This window comes from Saccostrea echinata, unplaced genomic scaffold (genome assembly GCF_033153115.1).
Source record: "Saccostrea echinata isolate AGI-Se365-2 ecotype Australia unplaced genomic scaffold, CSIRO_AGI_Sech_v1 ptg000001l, whole genome shotgun sequence".
NCBI classification, from domain to species: Eukaryota; Metazoa; Mollusca; class Bivalvia; order Ostreida; family Ostreidae; genus Saccostrea; species Saccostrea echinata.
Genome location: NW_026889750.1, coordinates 9,087,418 through 9,110,881, shown reverse-complemented (window position 1 = coordinate 9,110,881; position 23,464 = coordinate 9,087,418). Strand labels below are relative to the sequence as shown.

The 23,464-nt window shown below is 31.4% G+C and overlaps 1 protein-coding gene across 1 annotated transcript; it reads right to left on the bottom strand.

Moving 5' to 3' along the window:
- Positions 1-1,548: 1,548 nt before the first annotated feature.
- Positions 1,549-22,620, bottom strand: LOC133184837 (dual oxidase-like). Its single transcript, XM_061319918.1, has 32 exons — positions 22,468-22,620; positions 21,078-21,132; positions 19,148-19,231; positions 18,848-19,012; positions 17,629-17,816; positions 17,198-17,402; positions 14,638-14,807; positions 14,289-14,446; positions 13,800-13,860; positions 13,516-13,618; positions 13,106-13,278; positions 12,820-12,992; positions 12,585-12,703; positions 12,244-12,378; positions 11,996-12,109; positions 11,612-11,838; positions 11,094-11,279; positions 9,392-9,481; positions 9,025-9,160; positions 8,715-8,808; positions 8,297-8,472; positions 8,108-8,150; positions 7,637-7,926; positions 6,873-7,103; positions 6,663-6,753; positions 6,518-6,567; positions 5,203-5,484; positions 4,094-4,323; positions 3,718-3,882; positions 3,466-3,621; positions 2,886-3,017; positions 1,549-2,686 (listed from the first exon to the last, which is right to left on the bottom strand). The coding sequence occupies exons 2-32, from the start codon at positions 21,115-21,117 to the stop codon at positions 2,564-2,566; spliced, it is 4,590 nt and encodes a 1,529-aa protein (XP_061175902.1). The 5' UTR covers positions 21,118-21,132; positions 22,468-22,620; the 3' UTR covers positions 1,549-2,563.
- Between the last annotated feature and the right edge of the window lie 844 nt (positions 22,621-23,464).

Here is a 23,464-nt window from a genome sequence, read left to right as displayed (position 1 = left end):
ACTTGGGTAAAGGCAATCCAAATTTGTTGATACATGTATGAAGGGCAAGCTCTCTTTCAAGGAGAGATTGGTGGAAATTTGGTGGCATCATTAAATTTTCTTCTGAAGAATCCCTGCATGGGCCAGAAATGAGAAAAACTTATGCGAATGCTTCCTTACAGTGTAGAAAAGTGGAGATTGTTGGCATTTCAAAATATTCTTGGGTATTTCTACTGGGCTACCTGTAATTTATGTAAATGCTTTATTTTAAAGTGTAGATTGAAATTTATTCATTTTATGGCCCCGAAGGCAGGGTGGGGCCTAAGAAAGTGAACACAGTTTTAAGGTTCATCCATCCTCATATAAAAGAGATAACTCTAAATGGAATAAATGTCTCTTATTCCTTTATGAAAGATCATCTCTGTCAAATTTTGCACCACAAGCTATGCTGAAATTGTTTGCATTTTAATTGTGTATTAGACTTTCGGAAAATTATAAGCATTAAAGCAAAATTTTATGAGTGAACAGGTATGATGAACCTCCTTAAATAGGAATAATTTGGATAGAATCTTTTTACTTCTCAAATTAAGATGAATGACCATTATTATTATTATTATTATTTTAGAAAATAGTCATGTTAAAAGGCAATTTTAGTAAAATTTTTCCCAAAGTGCTTTGCTAAAGTTGTTTGTATTTTTATTATAAATTAGAAAATTTATATTAGGTGTTAGATCTTTCATAAAGAAACTAGAGTTATAAAAAACCCCAAAATTTCATATTTTAAAAATAATTTTCATGAAAAGAATTACCGGTCACGTTAGCCTCTGGGTAGGGCGTTCAGTTTGTGAGGTGGAGGCCCGGGATCGAATCTCGTTTCGCCGCGTCAAATCCAAGAGTAAACATATGTAGTGACTGTTCCTTTGCCAAGAGGCATTAGAAGTGAAAGCCACGCGTCTTTCAAATAAGACCTTAGAAACCGAGGTCCGTGTCATGGTAGGTGGTAGGATAAAGAACCCTCACTGCTCAAAGACCCTGAGTACCGAGTGAAGGTCTGAATTTGAAGCCCTTCATCGGTATATGGTGACCTCTATCAATGTGTGAATATTTCTCGATGCAAAACAACACACAATCAATCATGAATAGAATGATTTGTTTTTTTTTTGTTTATATAGGTGCTAAAACCTATCACAAGGTCATTGAAAGCATGTTAGTTTCAATATTAGGAACCAGAGAGGACGGAAGTCTAAACTTTAGCAAGTTGAACAAGAAAGGTGACTAAGAGTTAATGATCTTTGGTATCAAAGTAAAACTGATTCGTCTGGCTGTTAGTTTGTCAATAAAAATATTAAATTTGCTTTAAATTCTGATACAAGGGTTCACATGTGCAGTAGCTAGGAATGGAAACTATTATTATTATTATTATTTTTTTTTTTTGCAATAAAGGGAAATTGAAATGATGATATGGTATGACATGTTTAAATATTATTTTATTCGTGAATACATTGATTCGAATTCATAATGAAATGAACGTAAAATTATTATTTAATGTTTTTAACAATAAGAATGAAATAACACAGACATTTATTGGTTCTTTAATTATGTTGTTGTAATTACATAGTTTTCGTCATATGCAAGATCATTGTTTATAATAAAAGGTGGTCTTTGTGTAAAAATAAAATGCCATCACATTTAATACAACCATTTATTGATACATACTTGCAATTGATGTAATATTTGAACATTATTATAGTTTGACATGATTAAAAGTTGAGAAATGTAAACACTAAAAAAGTAAATGCACAAAAAATGAAAGACAGCTAGTATACTAGTAAGAATATTATACTTCAGATACAGTACCAGATGAATTCTTTCTTCAGTCAATATATAATCGTTCAGAAATTAAAGCAAATGTTTCACACAGAAATGCCAAAATCAAACATTTAATGCCTTGGAAAAAAAAACTATAATCAAAGAAATATTTTTATGCATTTGTCCAAAATGAATGCCCCAATGCAACGCGCATACACATACATGTATACCTGTTTATGTTCTAATAATAAATCAGTTGTGTTGCATTTTTAAAGAGTGATGGATGTAATTAGTAAAAAAAAACATATTCAATTCAAAGCACAGTATAGCATTCTACAACTTCTTTAGCATGAGGCAAAGGTAAAAAACAAAACAAAACAAAACAAACAAAAAAAGACACAACTATGTATCATTGCTGATCAATTATGTTAAACATGTTCAAATTAAAACCCTTTCAGATGTAGTTAACGATTCCAAATTTGGCACTTCGAAAAAAAATATATGGCACTTCCGTAACTTACAAATATACATGACATGTGCGCCTTCTTACCACGAAAATCCTTTGGATATTCCAATTAAAAGAAAAAAATCATACAATATGACTAAAGTATGACTGAATAAATTGGTAAACAAAATTAACTGTGTACAGTACTAATGACTAGATACGAACACGTAATTAGAAAAAAAAAATCATCAAACTACGCTAAAAATGGAGAGAAATATTCTCGTATCCATATAGGAAGAAAGTTTAAAAGAAACTGGCAACATTTTGAGATTAAAAATTTTCAAAGTGGTGTTCGAACAACGCTCTCGTATTATTACTGGCCTCAATACAACCCCGCTCTACGCTCTTTGTAATTCCCGGTGGTCCACAGCTAAAAACACCAATCTTTTTCACCTGTAAAGAGAACACCCGCAAAACGGATTGAAAATTACTTAAAATGGTTTGGCAGGTCAGTGACGTCGGGAGATACATGTACAGTTCATTGAATTCTTGTGTTGCGTGTGCACATTAAAATTTTCATGCTTAAAAAGCCATCATTTACATTTTGCCCACTAGACAACTTTACAGAAAAATTGTAATTATGTTTTCTTACCATAGGGTGAGCTCTGTGTACAGCATTAAACATGCTATTTAGCTGAGGCCTTCCGAAATGAGTGCTAGCCTTAAGTCCGGTGAAAACACTGCGTCCACCAGAAAGCTTTTGAAAATGCTCCTCACAAATATACTAAAATAAGCAAATAGTTAGTTAGTAGTCAGTGAAAATAAAAACACTTCTAAAATTGCTTTTTGTGAATTAAAAGCCAATGCCTTTATTGACAATTTTTCGTGCTGTTTTGTATACTAGAAGTTACTCTCAATATTGGCATCTTAATAGTGATGTCTAAATTTGCAATATCTTGGGAAATAAATGTGAAAAAAAAATTTGCAAGTTCTAGTTATTCAAACTTGAACATCTCGATCATGGTGCACGCCTATGTCTAAATAATACTAGATATTTGAAAGTCTGAGATACCGCATTTGAGTCTTGCATTCAATCTAAGTGCAAACCAGCTGACCTTGTTCGAAGTATTTAACGTGTTTGATATAAAATTCTCCCCGATACCGAAAAAAACTAAGAATTCAATGTTGAAGATTTAATTTGTCAAAATATTACTTCTTAGCAGGATACATACCAGCATGGCTGTTCTCATGTCGAATTGTTGGAAGAATTGGGTGATGAAAATGTCCACAGACACCAGACCTTTCTCGTCAACATCTTCCACTTCCCTAATGATGTCTAATAACCATTCAAAGTGACGCTGACTTCCAGTCACCCAAATAAAGTACAGCTAAAAGCATGATAAAATAGTCACAACCTCCAGAAAATATTTTTAAACAGTTTTCAAGCTACGTTTCTTGAAGTTTTTTTTAATTAGGAAAATTACCTTCTGACATTTCATTTTGAACATGTTTTTGATTGAAGCCATGTGAACGAAGTCTTTAAGTATGGAGGCATACGGTGTTACCCCGATTCCGGCACCCACCAGAACCGACACTTCGTATTGGTACCAGTCCTGTTGTCCTGCACCGTATGGTCCGTCTAAGTATATCTAGAGTACAAGGAATGCTACATGATAGAAAGAGGTGTTGGAATAGATTTATGGTCTTGAAAAACCCTAAGAAGTTCAAAAGGAAATCATTACGTCTAATGCTGGTCGGAGTTTGGTGCTCTGCATGATAAGCAGAAATCTCTCAGAGTGTCTCAATTCCATTTAAAAGTACTATACGATAAACCTGAAACAATAATATTGAGAGACTCACATGAGGATATGACCCGTCCCTGTGATTCTCGGGATCAAACTCCTGACGGATGTTCCATGTCCACGGTCCAAGAGCCCGGATGTGGAGTGACAAGGTGTCTTCATGGGGAGCAGACGTCAATGTGAAAGGATGGTATTCATTCGCCCCGTGTGTCAGGCAGGCGATTCGAACCCATTGTCCAGATTGATAGTCAAAATTGGCAGGTCTCTTGAACTCGATGTGAGTTATGTCTAAAATAAAATAAATCTCTGACAGTGAAATACTTGCAGTATATTTTAGTTGTTTCTGATTGATTTAACAGCCTCAGAAAATACTTCTTTGTTCCCATCAAAACAATTTATCGTATATGCTTATAAGTACATGAACTTAATTTATTAACTGAATAATTACGAAAGCAGTTTCATCATGCGTATGAATAAAATGCCAGCCAAGCTCAGCCTTTATAATGCATATAATGTCACCGGTATTTTTAACATATTTTCGTCATTTAAAAAAATCTGCAAAATACAAATCTGCTGACGACTTTTTAGGAAAAACTTTCGTACTGTACATTATGAATTTATTAAAATCCAATGTGGCATAGTTTTTGATGCAATTTCCGGTCATTTAAATTCATTTTAAACTATACACGTAAGGTGCAATTACATGTATATTGCAACGCAATCTCCTTTCATTTTTTTTATTTGACATTGCACATTTTTCTATCTGTAAACCGAGGAATTGTAAATGTTTTTAAAAAGAAAGCAATTTCTTAAAGTGCAAGATGGATTCATTAGCCTAATCAAGATATTTTACACTTGATATAATGCACGTGGTTCTTTTACATAATTTTTTTTCTTTTGTTTTCTTTTCATTACGTAATAAGAGACAAAGAAATAGGCGTTTCAATATTAGAGTTTGACAAAGTGCAGGAAAAACCGCCTACTCAGAATATTGTTTACACGACCGATGAATAAATAAAGAAGCTTTGTATTACTTGTATTCTGCATCTTATTTGTCTCCATTTTTACCTAAAATCTCGTTGCATTTTTTTACCACAATAAGAACGTCGTTCATCTCATTACACTTATCACTCTCACGCTTCCGTTTAAGAAATTGGAATTTGGTACCTGAAGGTAGTTTTTCTGCCCGGATCACATCCAGTTCTGTTTTCTTTCGGCTCATGCTTATCATTTTGTCAATCGTAAATAGAATGGCTGGTCCGATGAAGTAGGCAAAGAACATTGGTTTTTGGACAATGGTAGAAGCACCATGTAGAATGGTCAAAATATACATAACCACAATGAGCTTGTGGGTCAGCCAAAAGCCGTTGAAAATCAGACGTCTAGCCGTTTGGGTAGCATATACGTAGATTATACAGATGCAAATAACAAGGAGCACGCCAGTGAAACCTGGAAAATTTAATTATTTTGTATAATCAATAAGAAAGCTTGAGACATTATATATAATTAGCATTAAAGAAGAAAGTTATAAATAGAGAGATTAAAAACATAAATAACAAACTACCCCTCTCCCCAAATAGAAAAATGAAAACTAAAGGTACCAGAAGTCTCTAAAGAGACTGTAGCTCTACTGGGTTGAACTTATAAACTAGCTTTTAAACTTGAAACAGCGTCAATTCCAATAAATAGATAAATGATCCCTGACTTATTTTTTCATTTTATTGAAATCAGAGCAAAAATGTTGAAAAAGAAAGATTTGAAAGAATTTCACACATTTTTTTTTTATTTTTAGCAACCATGGCAACATTGTTTGTCAAATAAAAAGCCCATACACAGAATTATATATATCTTACTGTAGTCTTCTTGTATACAAAGTTTTATTTGAATAGGACTTACACTGAAGAAGAAGTAGCGTTTTGATAGAATTTCACAGAAATTTCTACTTTTAGTTACGAAAGCATAACCATCATAAAAATCAAAAACCAATAAATAGAATCTTGTATCTAAGTGAAGTCTACTAGTGAACCAAATTTTATTGAATTCAAATTAAAACTGTACGAGGAGTAGTGCGTTTTGAAAGAATTTTACAAAAGATCTATCTTTAGTAACCATTGCAACACCATTCATCAAAAAAAAAAAAAAAAAAAAACTGACAAAAAGAGTTTAGTATCTTAGTGATGTCTTTTTGTGGTTCAAGTTTTATTAAAAGCGAACTAAAACTGAAGGAGGAATAGTGTTTTGAAAGGGTCGCTAATAGTATGCAGAAAGTTCAATTTTTGCAAACTATGGCAACAAATCAAGAACTGATTGAAAGATTTATTTATATTGGTGGTGTATACTTATGTTCCAAATTTTATTGGAATGGACAAAACTGTAGGAGGGTTAGCATTTTAAAGAATTGTTTACAGACAGACAGATAACGGCTGACACCTTACATTGCATAAGCTCCTCTGGATTTTGATCAAGTGAGCTAAAGACAAACCTGTCATATTCCCGAAAAACCAAAAGTTAAAAGTAGGTTGAAACTCAGATCTGAAAGAGGTGAAAACCAGTGTGTTAATGTGCTTGCTATTTTTTTGTAGAAGAAGTAAAATATACAAAGTTAGAAACAGGGGTTATATTTTTACCTAAGTACTATTGAATCAAAGATGCATAGATGTGACGTTGGTTGAGTTGTCAGATGATAGAAATTGAAGCCGTATCCGATGATATGTAGACCTATAAAGGAAAAACAATACAGTTTAAAAATTATGTTTTAATTCAACATATATAACTTCTGTTTAATTACTTGATCATGCTTGTTTTAGTTTTATTTTCCCTGAAAATTCAATACTTACATGTAAAAAATAAAGCAGTCCAAGCAACCACCTTGTGGAATGCGACATGTGAATCAAACGGGACATACAGATTGAGGAACGTCCCTCGAAGCCACGTGATAAGGTTGCGGCACATAGTCAGTAAGAGAATAGAGAACGTGAAAGACATTGCTGCAGCTGCACCACGTGTAACGGAAATGCCGTAGCTCATAATCATGCGCAGTCCACTATGCTCCCGTTCTACCGTATAGTCTGCGAACAAAGATGGCATACAAATTTATGATTATTCAAGTGTTTGTATTGAAAGTTCAAACTGCAATTAAACATTCCATCGTACTGTTTAAAGAAAACTTTCTCATCTAAATTAGAATAATCAAAACTGCAATGTATTAATGAAAGTAATGAAAGAAGATGTGTGTCTACGGCGAGTTAACAGATATATGGTTCAAGATAATAAGACATATCGATATTTCAAAAATGCAATAAAAATATATTCCCTGTGTCCAACCTATATTTGAGTTTATACAGGAACAAACACTATGTTGTACACGTACAATTCACCATATTACCATTCTCAAAGTTAATAATTTGGTCATTTTTAACTAATTCAAAATCAAGTTACCCTTTGTAAATGTTGACATACAAAATAATTACTTCTCTAGTTCCAATAAAAAGGCATCTTAGGTTTCTTGATCTTTTAGATATAATTCCCATTTAAGTATGATTTCATTTGACGTTATGTAAGAGACTTAAAAAGGGATCCCCATTTTATAGAAATAACATACGATAGAATCTTTCTGCAAAAAGCGCAAAAGTTGCCCCAAAAAAGATGACGAGAAAGAAGATGTGTTGTCTGTTGTTTTCTATGAAGTGAGTGAACGTCTTTAATTTTGCCTTGGCAGGATGATATTCTTCTCTGATAGCAATAAATCTGGTACGAACATCTGAACTTCTGCGAGAGTCGGTGGGTGTGCGATTTCCATCTTCCTCTGTTGCTTGGGATAACGAAGCCACGCTACCCTTTCTTTTAATGATTTCATGCGAGGCAGATGAACGGCGGCGACCATTTTCTGATCTGTAGAGAAGATTTTTTATAGAAGAGTGACAGTGTTGTGTAAATTAATAATTGGTGGGTTGTTAACTTTAATATCACAATTTGATTATTTTAAATAAGTATAAAGACTAGTCTTTTAGGACATTCTACAACTGAGTAATATTTGTACGATTTCATGGGTCAATAGCAGTGATAAAATTACCCTCTTTTCTTCTCGTTGTTATTAGGTAAGCACTTTCGTCTTCCTATAAAAATAATAGAAAACAAAATCTTTAACCATAGAAACCTTTATTTAACTTGGAAGTCCATGTACTTATTTTGCAGTAATTATAGTTCCAGGGTTCAACGTAAAAATCATTTTGATTCATTTTAATAGAATCCAAGAACACACCTTTCCAATCCAACCCAGCATTCCAGAGCTTGTCCATCTGCGGCGAAAGGATCTGACAAAAGTTCTCAAAATTGATTTCAGTGTGTTCTTCAAGTCCATGTTCTTTGCAGATAGACTCTATCAACGTATTGACAGCGGCTTTGTTGAGGTTACTATTTGCCATGTCTAGTAAAGAGCTACGAAAAAGGAAATCAACAAGCTTTTGAAATTGCTTTTTTTCAATTAATTTCAGTCAAATCATTTATTTTTTTAATAAAATTGTAAGTATTGATATTTTTCAGAGCAAGGAAGATTAATTTCGAGTATTTTGTAAATTCAACTGTTTGGAATTCAATTAATGATCGTAGATGATATTAAGAATGAAAGGAGTTCTTGTTGTGGTTTTTTATTAATTATTGCAGATTATTTAACAACGTACCTGAACATTCTTGTTAGATCTGCTTTTTGTAGAATACCCCTGCCTTCTACATCAAACATACCAAATATTGTTTGTAATTTTTCCTGGCATGAGCCTGCAATAAAAAAATTCAAAATCAGAATTTCAAAATTGCTTTCGTTTCATCGAAATATATTTTTAAGCATCAACTTACAAGCATATGTCTATTTACTATTTTGTATATCTACTTTTTAAATCCTTATTTATTTGGAACATAACCACAATATTTCTTATTTCGTTTCTCTTTTTTGAGACTAGCTACTTATAAAGTAAATCTAATTTATTTAATTACCTTTAGAAAATATAACAACCATGTGTAAAAAGTCTCTGAAAGAGATATAACCATTTCTGTCTGTATCAAGCATGGTGAACATATTTTCAACAAATTCTGAATTAGGTTTCACGGCTAACGCTTGTGCAAATTCTTCCTGTAAAACAAAATGAGTATAATTTTTTTAAAAATTTTTTTTTCAAAATTATTGATACAGCAGGTATTTTGTCATCAGAAAAATGCAGGAAACCACACACAAAAAGAATTTTAAAAAAACTGTTTTCACAGCATCAATATACCATTTGATTTAACAATGCAAATTTGTTAAGAAAATAGATATAAATGTAACATTTCATTAAACAGTAATATATCATGGTAAACAGATCACCTTAGTTAATTCGGTCTCCAATATTTCGTTTGTTTGTTGTCTCTCTAATTGATCATCTTCTAAATTTGGATCATAATCCATTTGAAATGCCTGTAGACAGAAAAAAAACAACATAAAAGTTGAAACAAGCCAGGAAATCTCAAATGTGGTTCAGAAATAATGTGATTTTTTGAAACGATCTATTAAAATAGCCTTAAAAGGATATATTTCATGTTTATGATTAACCTTTTAAAGTCGCTCACCAAAATTGAACACGAAATCAATTCCATCTACAGTCCATTAAAGATGTACATTCTCTAAGTACCAGACAAATATTTTGGGACTGCTTTGTCGGAACAACTTTATTCATTTTTTTTTTCATATTTACATACTATTATTAGTATTTTAAGGTTATTTTGATGTTTATGTGTACCATCAAATAATTATATACTATATACAATATAGTTATAATGAGGGAACACCTTATCCATTCTTTATATACTTTCTAATAACATAATAGTCATATTGAGGATACACTGAGGGAAGACTATTTTAAATCACATACTAGTCTTTAATGGTTATATTAAGGGGGCACCATTAGTAGTTCTTTTTTAGAAAACCAGTACAAATATAACTGCAGACAGATGCAGAACTCTCTATCCCTCTTTTTTCCTTGGCGTACGCAACTTTAAAATATTTTAAACTCTTTTCTTGTTCAGATGTCATACATCATAGAACTAAACTAGAATTGATTGTCCCTACAGATGAGTGTAATATATCACACCAAAACAGAAAGTGATAATGAAGATAAATGATGAATTAGAATTCAGAACATTGACAGTTATTGAGATAGATAAGAAAATTATAATTAAATTGAATCTGAAAAGTAGCTTGATTCTGTATTTCCATTATCCACACCCAAGAAATGGTCGTATGATTAGTAACCGTTCAAAGCTTACTGACAAATTTAATTGAAAGCAGACAAAAGGTCATTTGGTATGAATCAGCTATTAAGCAAGTTGATATACTTGCTTCTGAAAATATGTTTCTCTTCCCCCATAAATTCAGAAAACAAAAAAAATTAAATCTTTTTGATGTCTTCATCGATTCGTCATATGTACAGCAGTTTGAAGTAATTCTTTTTTTTAATATATTGTTCAAAAATCTCTTGCTAAGACAATGCAAGAACTTAGAGGAAAAATCCTGATCATTTAGGCGATACCTTATTTTTGGAATTTGCTGATTTAGATGTTATACCAATTATTGGAGAAAAAAATATTTTTCAAGCGCTTTGTTTTGTTTGTTTTGTTTTTTTTTACCATACTATTTTAACTATGTCATGTCTATAAATGCTAATGCAAGGCAAGCAACAGTCTTATTCGATACACAAATGCAATAAACCATTACTTCTTCTTGTCTTGAAAACTTACATGTTCTTTTTAACTTGCATACATATTTAGACAGAGTTTGCTTCAATAAACATTTCAACAAATAAAAGATCAACCAAATATTACAAGTATATAAATAACTATAACACATTGGATCAACTGAAAATGAAAAAAAAAACATATTATATAAATAGACGATGGTTAATAATTTTTTTACGGCATCTGGTGCATTTCTTTAGTATTTTAAGGGGAAAATCTTTTTAATCTTTAACAAATTTTGACACAAGGGTAACACCGAATCTAATCTGAAGAGTGTGTGTGTTCATGTCACGTACCTCTGAAAACACAGATTTAAAAAACTTTTCGAGTCTTAGATTTCTTTTCTTTTGAGTAAATGCGCTCTTCAGAATATACTGCGCCCTTTCCTCAACAACGTTACATTGTATTTGATTGGCTTCAAGTGCTCGAGTCACTTCATTTTCAAACATCTGTCGATCAGCACTGTTGTTAAATCTCAGTACCTGCAAATTAATTTTTAATGTATATATATTAACATTTGTACATGAAACAAGAAAAGTAATTGCGATATACACACAAAACATCAACTCAATTTTAAAAACATTTTACATCATGTTAAAAATACTTCAGGTAAAACTTACATAATTCATTGTGTGATATTAAGAAGTATTTGTTGTATAATTTTTTAGTGAAAGAGGTGAGAACAAAGAAAGTCAATTTCATATATTCTGTAAATAATACAAATGGAAGTTGAAAATAACAAGACCAATGGAACCACCAGAGATATATTATGTGTTGTGAAATGTTAAGTATAGTACATGTTGTATAGTCATACCAGATCGTATTCTTTTGGGACTTTAATAGATGTATATGTTCTTCCTTTATTACTTGACGTCATCATATAAACTGACTCTTGGTTGAACAACTTAATTGTGCGCAGTCTCCTTCCGGTGCAACTATCAACCTCAATTTCACACTGAGGTTTGACTTTTAGGACAACTGCTCTTTCATCTTCCTTCTCATCCAACCATTCGTATGCCATATGCTTACTTCCTTCACCTCCTTAAAGAAGAAAAAGAATCTCAAAGAAAGCTTTTCCTTCTTATATATAATTTTTGTATTGCATAATACTTGAATTTCGTTTTCAGACTTAATTTTTTACAATAAATTTCAAATGTTACTTAAAGAAGATGATTATCTCAAAACGATGATGTTGCACCTGAAAAACTACTTCTGCCACCTGTTTTCATGGTCCTAGTCTGCATTTTTCGTACAACATTTGCATGCTTCCAATTCCTGCACTTTGCTGCAGCATACGCTGATAGAATGCAAACTGAAATTCAAAATAATTGTTCATTAGATTTTCTGACCAAGTTTCCTGACCAGTCCATTTCTTCAATTCCAGTTCCACAATCCCCCTCCCCCTCAAAATTTATTTTTAACGAGTTTGTAAAAATTTATGCATACCGAATGGAATTATTCCAAAGCATGTCCATAGTATGATAAAAGACAGTTCACTTCCCTTGAAGTAGTCGTATCCATGGTGATCTGGACAGGAAGACATCTGTTCAGCACTAAGATACTCTGAATTGCACCCTGATACTATGGAAATAATAATTAAAAACTTCTTAAAATACAACAAGTCAATATTAATGTTTTTATTTTTCAAATTTCGATTCATAGACCCGATTCTTTTCTTTTTTACCTTTAGTTATTGTGTGAAAATATTGTTTGATCTTATCTAGGTAGTACAGGTGTTATGAGAAGACAATGCACAAAGAATTTTCCACTTTATTTGATTGACTTACGATTATGGACAGAAAACGCATCCTCTGGAACATGTTCATGCTCTAAGGTATTTGTAGAAAGCAAGATATCAGATAATTTAATATTTTTAATTTCTTCGATCTCTTCATCAGTAAATATTCTGAAAAACAAAAGTAACTTTTCCAATTTCTAATTCATTCAATGAAATCCATCTCAAAAACAGTAAAAAAAAAAATGATATTATTATCAGATATCAATTGTAGTGTGGATTCTTACTTTGATTTGGTGTTCTCAAACCAAAACCAGTCTCCATGGCGAATGTTATAGAACTGGTTCTGTATTATGGTTGTAAAAAGTTCACCAGGTCCATCGTTGGTTTCCAACATCCCACCAACAAACAAATCGAGTTTGCTTATATCACCATAGAGATGACGAGTTTTATTGAACAGCTAAAATAAAATTAAATCACACTTCAGCCACATTTTTCATAGTGTCATCTATATTATAGGATAAAATCCCCACTTTCCCCTATTATTGAAGAAACAATGTTCACTAGCTTTACCAATGGGTTTTCCCTTGCTAATTTTGGGTTGATGTCCTCAAAGGTTTTGATTGGACGAAGGCCTATACATTGTCTTACAGTGTTGTAATCTGGAAGCCCATAGTCTCTTCCTTTCATGATAGTATAGGAGACGTGATCGTGGCGAGAGTAGTGTAAAGGCCCGAAGAACTTATCTGTTTTAATTAAAAAAAAATAATCACCCTAAAAGCAACAAAGAAAATTATTTCTTAAATTCTATGTTTCTTGTATCTATTGTGCATTAAATATTTAGCTGAATAGTATTAAAACAACTTTCAATATTATTAGTGATAGATATATGTATTATATGGTTCAAGTGAGATTTTAAAGTTATTTTTGAAATAGAAAGGACCCAAAAAACTAAATTAAATGCTATTAAGGAACAAAATTACCAAGTATATCAGGAACTACTTTCATGTCTTCTTTTTCAGCTTCTTGAAAAAGCAATCCGCGTATGACATCTTCAAAAGCATGTTCATGGTTGGTCAATACACGCTGAAATATAGGCAGCCATTGAAACGTGCAAAAACACAAGTAAGTTAATGTTTACATATTTTCTTAGGAAACGTAATTATATTGTAACTTTAAATGTTAAGAACTTAACTTCAAATATAAAGCATTGAAATGACCTAATAAATAGGTGCTTGACTTGGTACACGACCTTAGAGAACTTTACCTGAGAATCAAAATAAGAGGTACACAGTCGTACTTTGTTCTTCGTGGTACATTTATCATCTCTAAAATCAAATGGTGATTAATCGATATATGATCAAAAAGAATTTAAACAAGTAAATATCGTGTCAACAGTATTTTTTTAAAATAAATAATCTAGTTGATAAACATTTCACAGAATTGTAGATCTTTCGAAGTATCACGAAATCAATAAGCAAAAGCATGGTCTTTTCAACATTAAACCAGGTCCAAAAGACCATAAACTGAGAATAGACTTAAGTAAAAAAAAAATTCAAAACTATATAATTTTAAAATTAATTTTGAAAATGATACAATATTTTCAACTTATGTATTAATTTGAATAATATAAAAACCTGCAGATTTCTTACGCCCACATGTTAAATAGAACTCTTGATATTCAAAATCAAAATTTTGACTTAAATTTGTTCTCAGTTTAAGGTCCTGAGGCCAGGTGAACTAGAAAAGCACTTACAAGACCCGAATGCCCATAGGTATTAGAGTAAGGATATATCGTATTGCAGCTGCATCAAAGACTGCTGTTATTCCTGGCTCCAGGTTGCCTTTGTAGCCTTCGTAGGTAGGAACTTCGGTATTAAGGAGTTTAGGTAACCACTCGTACATTATAATATTCTTGATTGGAAAATACAATCAAAATTCATTAGCAAAGTGTTTGAATGATTAAAAACAACATTTCTATAAAAAATAATGATACCTACAACTGACATTCACAATATTATATTACAAAATTGTTAACCATCCATATTATTAAATGCTTAGTTTTCTCTCATTGAATTATTCTCTGAGCTGAATATTAATCTAACCTGTAATGAAGCAGTCAGCCATTGACGGGCTTTATAGAAAACGTCTACAGCAGACGTGATATTGGTGTTTTGGCGCGTTATCTTCTGCACAAGACTGTTGTGATATCGGAAAAAGAGAACTCCAAACGATAACAGGGCAGGGTTCTCATAAACATGTTCGTCACCGAATCCTTTAATAACAATACAAAAATTATTGAAATCTTGTCCATCACTATAATCAGTAAGTTTACTAGACAAAATCTATCAGGATAAATGTAATCACCGTAATAAAATCACATCATGAAAAGGATTAATGTTTTAATATATGTACTCGCATTATGAAAAAAAAATATCATGTAATAATAATGTATGACAGTTTTACATTTATTTGTACATTTATCAGAAAAGAGAATTGCTTTGAAAATTCATATTTGGGCAAATCTCTCAGTGTATCCTATTTATGCTTGTACATTGAGGTTGACTGCAATAAAAAGGATAACATTCTGAAGTCGAGGTCTGAATGTACAGACAAAACCAAGATGAGGAAGCAGTTACTAATATATATCATATACAGGAGGTATATGTGCCAAAATTGTAGACATTTATTAATTATAAATCGATTTTTTTAAAATCATATTTATAGGAAATTGATGAAATAAATGCTAGGCTGATCATTTATATGCTGTTTTTTTTTATAACTCCAAATGCACTCCGCCTTAAAATACAGCAGAAAATCAGCAGTGTTTTCCAAATTAGGTTCTTAATTCTTCCTGAATAGCCTTTGTAGTTTAAAGGATTCAAGGACAAAGAATTCTCAACACGCCTTTCTTACTGCAACGCAGAACAGTTAAGGTGTCAAATGGAAATATCGGCGAATTTTTTAGATAGAAAATACATTCTTTACAAGGATGGGCATTTCTTTTTAGGACTTTACTATTTTCGGACAAATGCAATGTGGTTGAAAACTAAATGTTGAGGACGATTAGATTTCTTATTAAAACTTGTCACGTGATGTGGCAGTCACGTGATTTTAGCAAATATACCTGAAGTATTGAGGTCATCTATAAATTCTAATATTGCAAGGGCATAACCAAGTTAAAAATCTAAGTTTAACATATAATTATTTTCAGCACTCTTTGTAGTTTGTGAAAAGTGCTGCGAACCTATATAGATTCTACTATCTAATTGCTAAAATTACATTTGTTAGACCGTATTTTGAATATTTTGCTGGTCAAGTACATTAAATGAAGATATAATTAATTCATTTACAAGATTTCAACAGGTTCGCAGCACTTTTCAAATATCTTCATACTTCTTGAGTTTATGTGTAAAAGCTTGTCATAATTCATTGAGGGTATGCCCTTGCAATATATCGATTTATTAAGACCCTTCTATTACCCTTCAATGAAACTGCATACAAATATACGACAGTATCGCTTGTCTAGGGAATGTACGGGAAGTACATGAATAAAATCATAAAACAGACATCGCATCCAAGTTAATGGCTTCTTATATATCTACAATTTATATTTTATTTAATTATAAAATACATTTTTCATTGTATAAATATAACTTGATCCGCCTCTCACTGCATACAAACTGCGTCAAATTTTCCGATATGACGTCACATTGACAAGTGCATTGCGATCAGTGAATTGTTTACATATTGCTGTGTGGGATTTAACCAACGACAATAATGCATGCACTAGTTAGAATTGATGTAGTTTAAAGCTATTCATAAATTTATAATAGCAAATCATTTCATTTTGTGGTAATTTGAAGAACTTATATTTTTGTGTGATGTCATAGTAAGCATTTCCCGTATAAATTAGGCCCCGCCTCCTTACTGCAGCCTTAACTGTGCTGCGAAATGTGTGATTGAATTATGATCTTGCTTTACAAATTTATAAATAATCAAGTATTTCTGTTTACTGCAGCAATGATTTATGAAAGAAAATAATTCATCCATTGATAATATTATATTGTCAGAAATACTGCATTCATTTGTTACGGTGTTTATTATGACTGAAGTCCACGTTAGTATTCAGAACTTGATTCTTTTGATTTTTGTTTTTTCTTGTTTTAAATTCTGTATGATTTCAATGATATACATTAAGTGTGGTTAACTTCATTGCATGCATCTCATAATAATAATAATTATAATATAATTCATCATTTATAAAGGATAATACATTTTGCGCAATAAAAGTTCTGAATGCGATGGTGTCCAAAAGTTATCACTTTTGTATCAAGTTTTAAAAAAAAAAATTGAGTGCAGTATATTGCAAGATTAAGCATTAATTCTCGAATTGCAAACAAAGCAGTTTGTATCCACGCTATATGTGCAACAAAATCTTGAACCAATCTCTTTTGCAGACAATTAAGAAGGGACCAGCCCGGTGATAGAAAAGGTATTTGACTTTACGGTGCTAACGAGCACGTATTCAGCACGATAATGTTTTAGAGCACGACATTTTGAGGTATATCTTGGCTTAATTACAAAACCTGCGTAACAGCTATCCGAAAAATGAGTCATTTCATGCAAACAAAGATGGATGGCTAAAAAACATTGTTGACTTACTCCATAATGTCTCTGGATTTGCGATTTTGTTATCTTTGTTCGGAAATGTATGGTACGGAAGCCTGACTGTATTTAGGTCCGGAAACTTCTCCCATAAGTCCAAGGACGCTAGTTTTCCAGTTCCTGGTTGCCTGAGGAAACTAGCTCGCACACTACTTGTTCCGTACACAAAACTTGCATCTATGTAACTACTGGCCGAGTTAATCTGAAATCCATGCAGATTGTTCTTATGTTAACATGCATCTTCAGAGACACGATTCTGAACTTCTCCACTTTTTCTAGACAAAGTTATGCTTATTATCGATTGTTAAGTCAAATGTACTAGATTTTATTAATCTTACGTACATTGTTGTGCATAGTCAATTTTCAGATTTACTTTTGTTTTCAAAACATGATGACTAAAACTTTTAAGTTTTTTTTGTCATATATACCTGTCTTCGAGGGTTATTCGGAGATTGACCAGTATCCGTATTGTATTTTATTCTTTCATATGGCATGACGCCATTTCCTCTGCATGCACTATCGAAAGCCTCATCGCATTTAGGAACAGAGATTGTGAGAAGTTCAGCTGGACATGACACCTGGTCACTATCAACGATCTCATATGTCACAACTTGGCCTATTTTAGAAGAAATTTAAGCTTAAATTTAACTACACCACACAGTGTATACTCCGTTTACAGTAAAATAATGCTGAAGTGCTAGTATTGCAACAAACTGTACATCATTACAGTAACAATTTATATTTTTTATTAATTCTAAAGCGTTAATGTAAGAAAGGTCATATTCATTACAATGTAAATCGCTACACACTATTAACGAAATGGTCATTTTATTATTATGTTAATTGTGCTTTGCATGATAGATTTGGTCTTTTTGAAAAGAAGATGATGAGAAACTGGCAATGTAAACTAAGCGCCTATCACAGTATGGAGCAGTCTGTAAGCATAATGTGCCTTCATCAGTACTTTACGCAAAAAATTCAAACTAATTTCCATTCATTTGTATTACTTATTCATTTCCATAATCCATTCCAATTTTCATTTCGTTATTTTGCCTCTATACTGCAAAGGTTTAAATTGAAAACTGAAAATGTCAGTGTGTATAGTTATAATACTGCAAATGTCAAAGTAAATTTATAATTAAAATTATATAATTAGCTAAGAACACTCATGTAATGTCATTTGATACTTCTTTGAAGTAAAGTACAAATGCAAGCCACAACAGAATTAAACAAAATGTCAAAATGGTCTGCAGATTTGCAAACTAAATTAACTTTTGGATATAAGAGAGAGGTTGAATGTGCTGCTTTTATTTGTTTTGCAGAATTATCTTTTGCAATATTCAATTTCCTGCGAAAAGTAAAATCATATTTGATTTTGATAAGGAAAAAAAAAAGGTTATGATTTATATACTAGCTAAGATTTCTTTCAACCGCCAGAACATAAATGTTCTGTTATTTTTTATGACAAGAATACTTATGTTGATTTCTTTCACACAGGTTGGATTACATTTCGTTCAAATATGATGAATTATATATATATATATATATATATATATATATATATATATATATATATATATATATATATATATATATATATATATATATATATATATATATATTATGTCTTTGAAAAAAAGAACCAACCGAAGTAGGCAAAAAGGGCATTTCTTTTGGAATGCCCTGAGGTATTGGCAATATCCTGCCTAAAGAGGAGGTTGCTGACGTCTCTGGCGCTAGGCAAATCATCCAGGCGTGGTATGTAGGTCAGGTCGATGTAGGCAGACGTTATATTATGAATAAGAGATTCTCCTATAATATTAATGCACGCGTTAATATTATAATAGTGCCATCTGTTAAGCTTGTATCAGTAAAACTATCAAAGCAACTAATAAAATACTTCAATATTTGAGATTTTACCAACTTCATTTATAAAAATGACCTTACCTGCACTACCCCAATTTGGATAGGCTAGATTGTTGTACCATCCATCAAATCTTTGAACTTTATGCGACTCAACGAGGAAGAAAACTGAAGGAATAGTTCGATTTATATATAAAATTCATTTTAGGCTTCTCATTAGTTTGCTTTTCAAATCCAATTCTCAGAATTTATTTGCTTAATTCTAAGACATTTCATCTTTCTAGTTTAAACTTTACCGTTGAGTACAACAACCGAAGAAAGCTCTATTTAAATTTCAATTTTCAAATAATGCCTGTTTTTTTTTTTTAATTGTTCAATCCCTTAAATTTGAATAATATACATCTTTTCCCCTTCAAAACATGATAATAGCATGGAATTTTGATATTCTTGTTAAAAGTAATTTATACGAGCTCAAAAAGGTTTAGTTTCAATTATTTTAAATCATAAATTCACCGAAATCATGAACACCAAACCATTATGGAAATCATCTAAAATATGTTATTTCTGCTAGCTTTGAAGCTGGTCAGTAGCTTAATTTAATGTGATTCTTGACGCCAGGATGCAAGAATCTCTGCGTGCAGTATTACAGATCGAATAATCGTGTACTATTTATAAAAAAAAGATATAGTAGATGTATATTACAAAAATCATATTTTGAAAGGCTCATGATTTTTCAGATTTTTTGGTTGCACTTAACTAACAAGTTTAGAATTGATCATGAGAACATATTTTCTCTAAACTTCAGTTTAGAGTGTTTGTTTGTTCGTTTGTTTTGTCTGTTTGTTTGTTTACCTGCTTATTCCTCGATGCACATGATCCCACCCCTGATGTTTGTAGAGAACCGTGATTGCTCCTCTCCCGATTTGTAGTGTTTTAAACTTCTGGGCTTGATTGTTGTTCGTTATCTCATTATTTTATTTGTTTTAATTTTGAAAAATGTTTGCATTATTGTAAAAATTAAGTATTCAAGAAATTGAAGTTATATTATTCTAAAATGTTCTTTTTCTGTATTTATAAAAAAAAAAAATACATTGACCCTTTAAAATACAAAATACTGACCCTTTAAAATTTCTGAAAACTCACAATATTTTTATTGATTTATATATATTATCTAATATAAAATTATCATTAAAAAACGATACCGAAACTGTTTAACTTATTTTTCTGAGGGTAGAATTTGCAAGCTTAAGATTCTTACATTTTCTCAACTAATATACCAAACTTATATCTCCACCAAAAAACTTAAATATTGGAACTGTCTGAGCTTAAAGTAAATTGGATGCAAAACTTGTTCCTATTGCACCCGTTTAAAGGTTTAAGGTCAATGCTTTGCAAATACCGACAAGTTCTATGAAAGTGCAACAGCCCTCCCGTTAGACAGAAGCCTCAAAGTCTTTACAAATTAGCAGGAACCTTTTCCACCCTAAGAGTAAACTTTCATTATGTAAACAGGACTGGTGCTTCCTCCCAAAGTACAAGAAACCCCCCATTAATACCATTCCAGATTTTAACCTTTGAAGCCTTAATTTCATATGAAATCAACAATATGTTAGGTCGTCCTGCTTTGCTTAAAGTATATCGGTTACCGTATCGAACATTGTCACTTTCCCGACTATATATATATATATATATATATATATATATATATATATATATATATATATATATATATATATATATATATATATATATATATATATATATATGTATGTATGTATGTATATTGCAGCAGCTTTCTTTTGTTAAAACACAAACATGGTGTGGAATTATTTGAAATATTAAAGAATGAATAACTACATTTCTGCAAACAAAATGTTTTGATCTAAAGTCTGAAGTTACTTTAATTGAAGTATTTAATATCACAACTCAATTATAAAGATTATATTATATGGAGCAAAATAATACACGTTGTTAAAAGTTTTCATGACAAATAAAATTTTGGAAGTATTCTTACCATTGTATAAAAAGGCAGTATAAATGACTAAAGATTTCATTCTTTGCCCATGAATCTGAAATAAAAAAGAGAAGTCTCTTTATGAATTATCTTTTGCCTTATTTACGATGACCTAAGCACATCAGAATTATGTGATGAAAATGTTTTAGATGCTGGTGGACTGTTAGTCTCCGAGGGTCTCTACAGCCCAGTAGTCTAGTACTTCGGTACTAGCTTGAAAATACGGATATATATTTAATTGCTGTGGTAAAATTTAGAAATTTATTTCGAAATTAAGGATTATCTCCCTCATGCATAGCTCTGATCCTTCAACGTATTTGGCTCCAATCTTTGGCACCTTTTCTCAGCTCTTCCAAGTCTTTTTTATTGAAATATTTTGGATTTCCACCATTTCGGCTTGAGCATCACTGAAGAGACATACTTTGGAAATGCGCATCTGGTGCATCAAAATTGATACCGTATATGATTTACATCGTATGAAAGGGAATCTTTTAATCTGCATAGATATTACTGCTAACAAGATCTGAGTACTAATCTTTTCAAAAATTTGTGCAAGTTTCGTTTCTTAGAGTTGAGGTTAAAAAAAAGATGAATCAAACGCTCTCTAGAAGCATTTAAAAAATATCTTTAATATTACTTATTAATCATTTAAAAATTTCAGCAAAACCTGCTCAAACTGACACATTTCGAATCTTAGCTTTAGAATTTAAAAAAAAAGCATAGAAAATTACATAGATTAGTTAACGCATCAGCTATAACTTTCATTAGGTACAAAATACACTGCAGGTGATCATCAGTTGTAACACATATTGACAAGCCGATTCGGTGTTGTCGGAAATGTCTACACTTGTTTCTTTATTTAACGATATCGTTAAAATCACGGTAGAGAGACGTGACATAGTGCAACAGTCACATTCAAAGAACATGAAATAAGTTTTTCAGAATACTTTGATCGCAAGAGCCTTTTTTCTCCTAATAAACTTTGCTAAAATTCTTATCGTTATAAAGAATTCCTCACTTCTTTTTGAACTTTTTGTCTATAACTTATAAATCCTATCTCAATACATGTATACTGATCATCCTAATATGCATGTAAAATCTTATTTCAATACTCATCTTAATATGCATGTAATACAAAAAAAAAACAACAAAAAAAAAAACAAAAACAAAAAAAACAAACAAACAAACAAACAACGAGACAACTTAAAGAATATATAAAGTAGCAATAAAACAATCACCTCTTAACAGCTTTGTGAAGAATACTTATTTTCTAACCCTTTATTTTGCTTATAAAAATATTATCTTGTTAATATAAATGATTGTCTTAATATGAATGTATAGCGAGACAACTAAAAGGGATATAAATAGCGATAAAACAATCACCGCTTACCTGTAACTGTCGTCTGCCCTCAGTTGGCGGTATTTTCACTATTTCATCAATACCACGACATCCGGGCCTTCATTTGAAAACTCAACAACAAATTTAACCTACTGTCCAATTACTGCGAACTTTCTAAAAAGAAAATCCCGACACATTTAAGAAAATCCGATTGGGAAAGGTTGGGATTGGAACCATGCATAGCCGTATTAATATGTGTTATGACTTGTGCTTCCATGCGGAACGAATTTCACCTGTCGAGGGTTTTCCTAATGGGGAATCCACTATCTGATTGGTTCATGGAACACCAAAGGTCAAATCTTGCGTTCAATATTTACTAAGTAATGATGATATAATAATTAATAAACCTATATGTATTTTTTTTTCAAACCCGGAAAATAATAAAAATGCCTATACACCTTCTATGTATTATTGTGTTGTTTACAAATTTTACATATGCAATAACAAAAAAATCACGGCGAGGATTTACTGGTATTAAAATTGAAGATTAATTGATGTTATATTCATTTTTTGATGGGGCTAATTAGTAATACCAGAAAAAAAGAAAGAAAACTTTAAAAGATGCAAATGATGCAATTTAAACGATTCAAATGTTTTATTCTCAAAACGACAGTAAAAGTTCATTATGAATCGTAATTATTTCAACTTAAAGTAAGTTTGACCTTGGTAATTTATTGTAACACTTTCAAGAAACATTCAACTCATCATACTTAACTGACATTCTGTAGTCTTGAAATTTATACCAGCACTGCCCGGAATGTTGTGTACTTTTCTACTTCCTCCTTGCCTATTGATTGAAATTCCACATTTCTTTTTTCCGATTTTGGAGGAATTTTATCAAAATATGAATTTATACATTCAATGCAAGTAATAAAATAAAATAATTATTTTCAGAATATACTGAAGGGCGATTATAATAAAACAATTTTGACTAAATGGTAAACAAAAGGGGAATAAAAAATTGGAAATTCATTTTTAAAAAAAATTC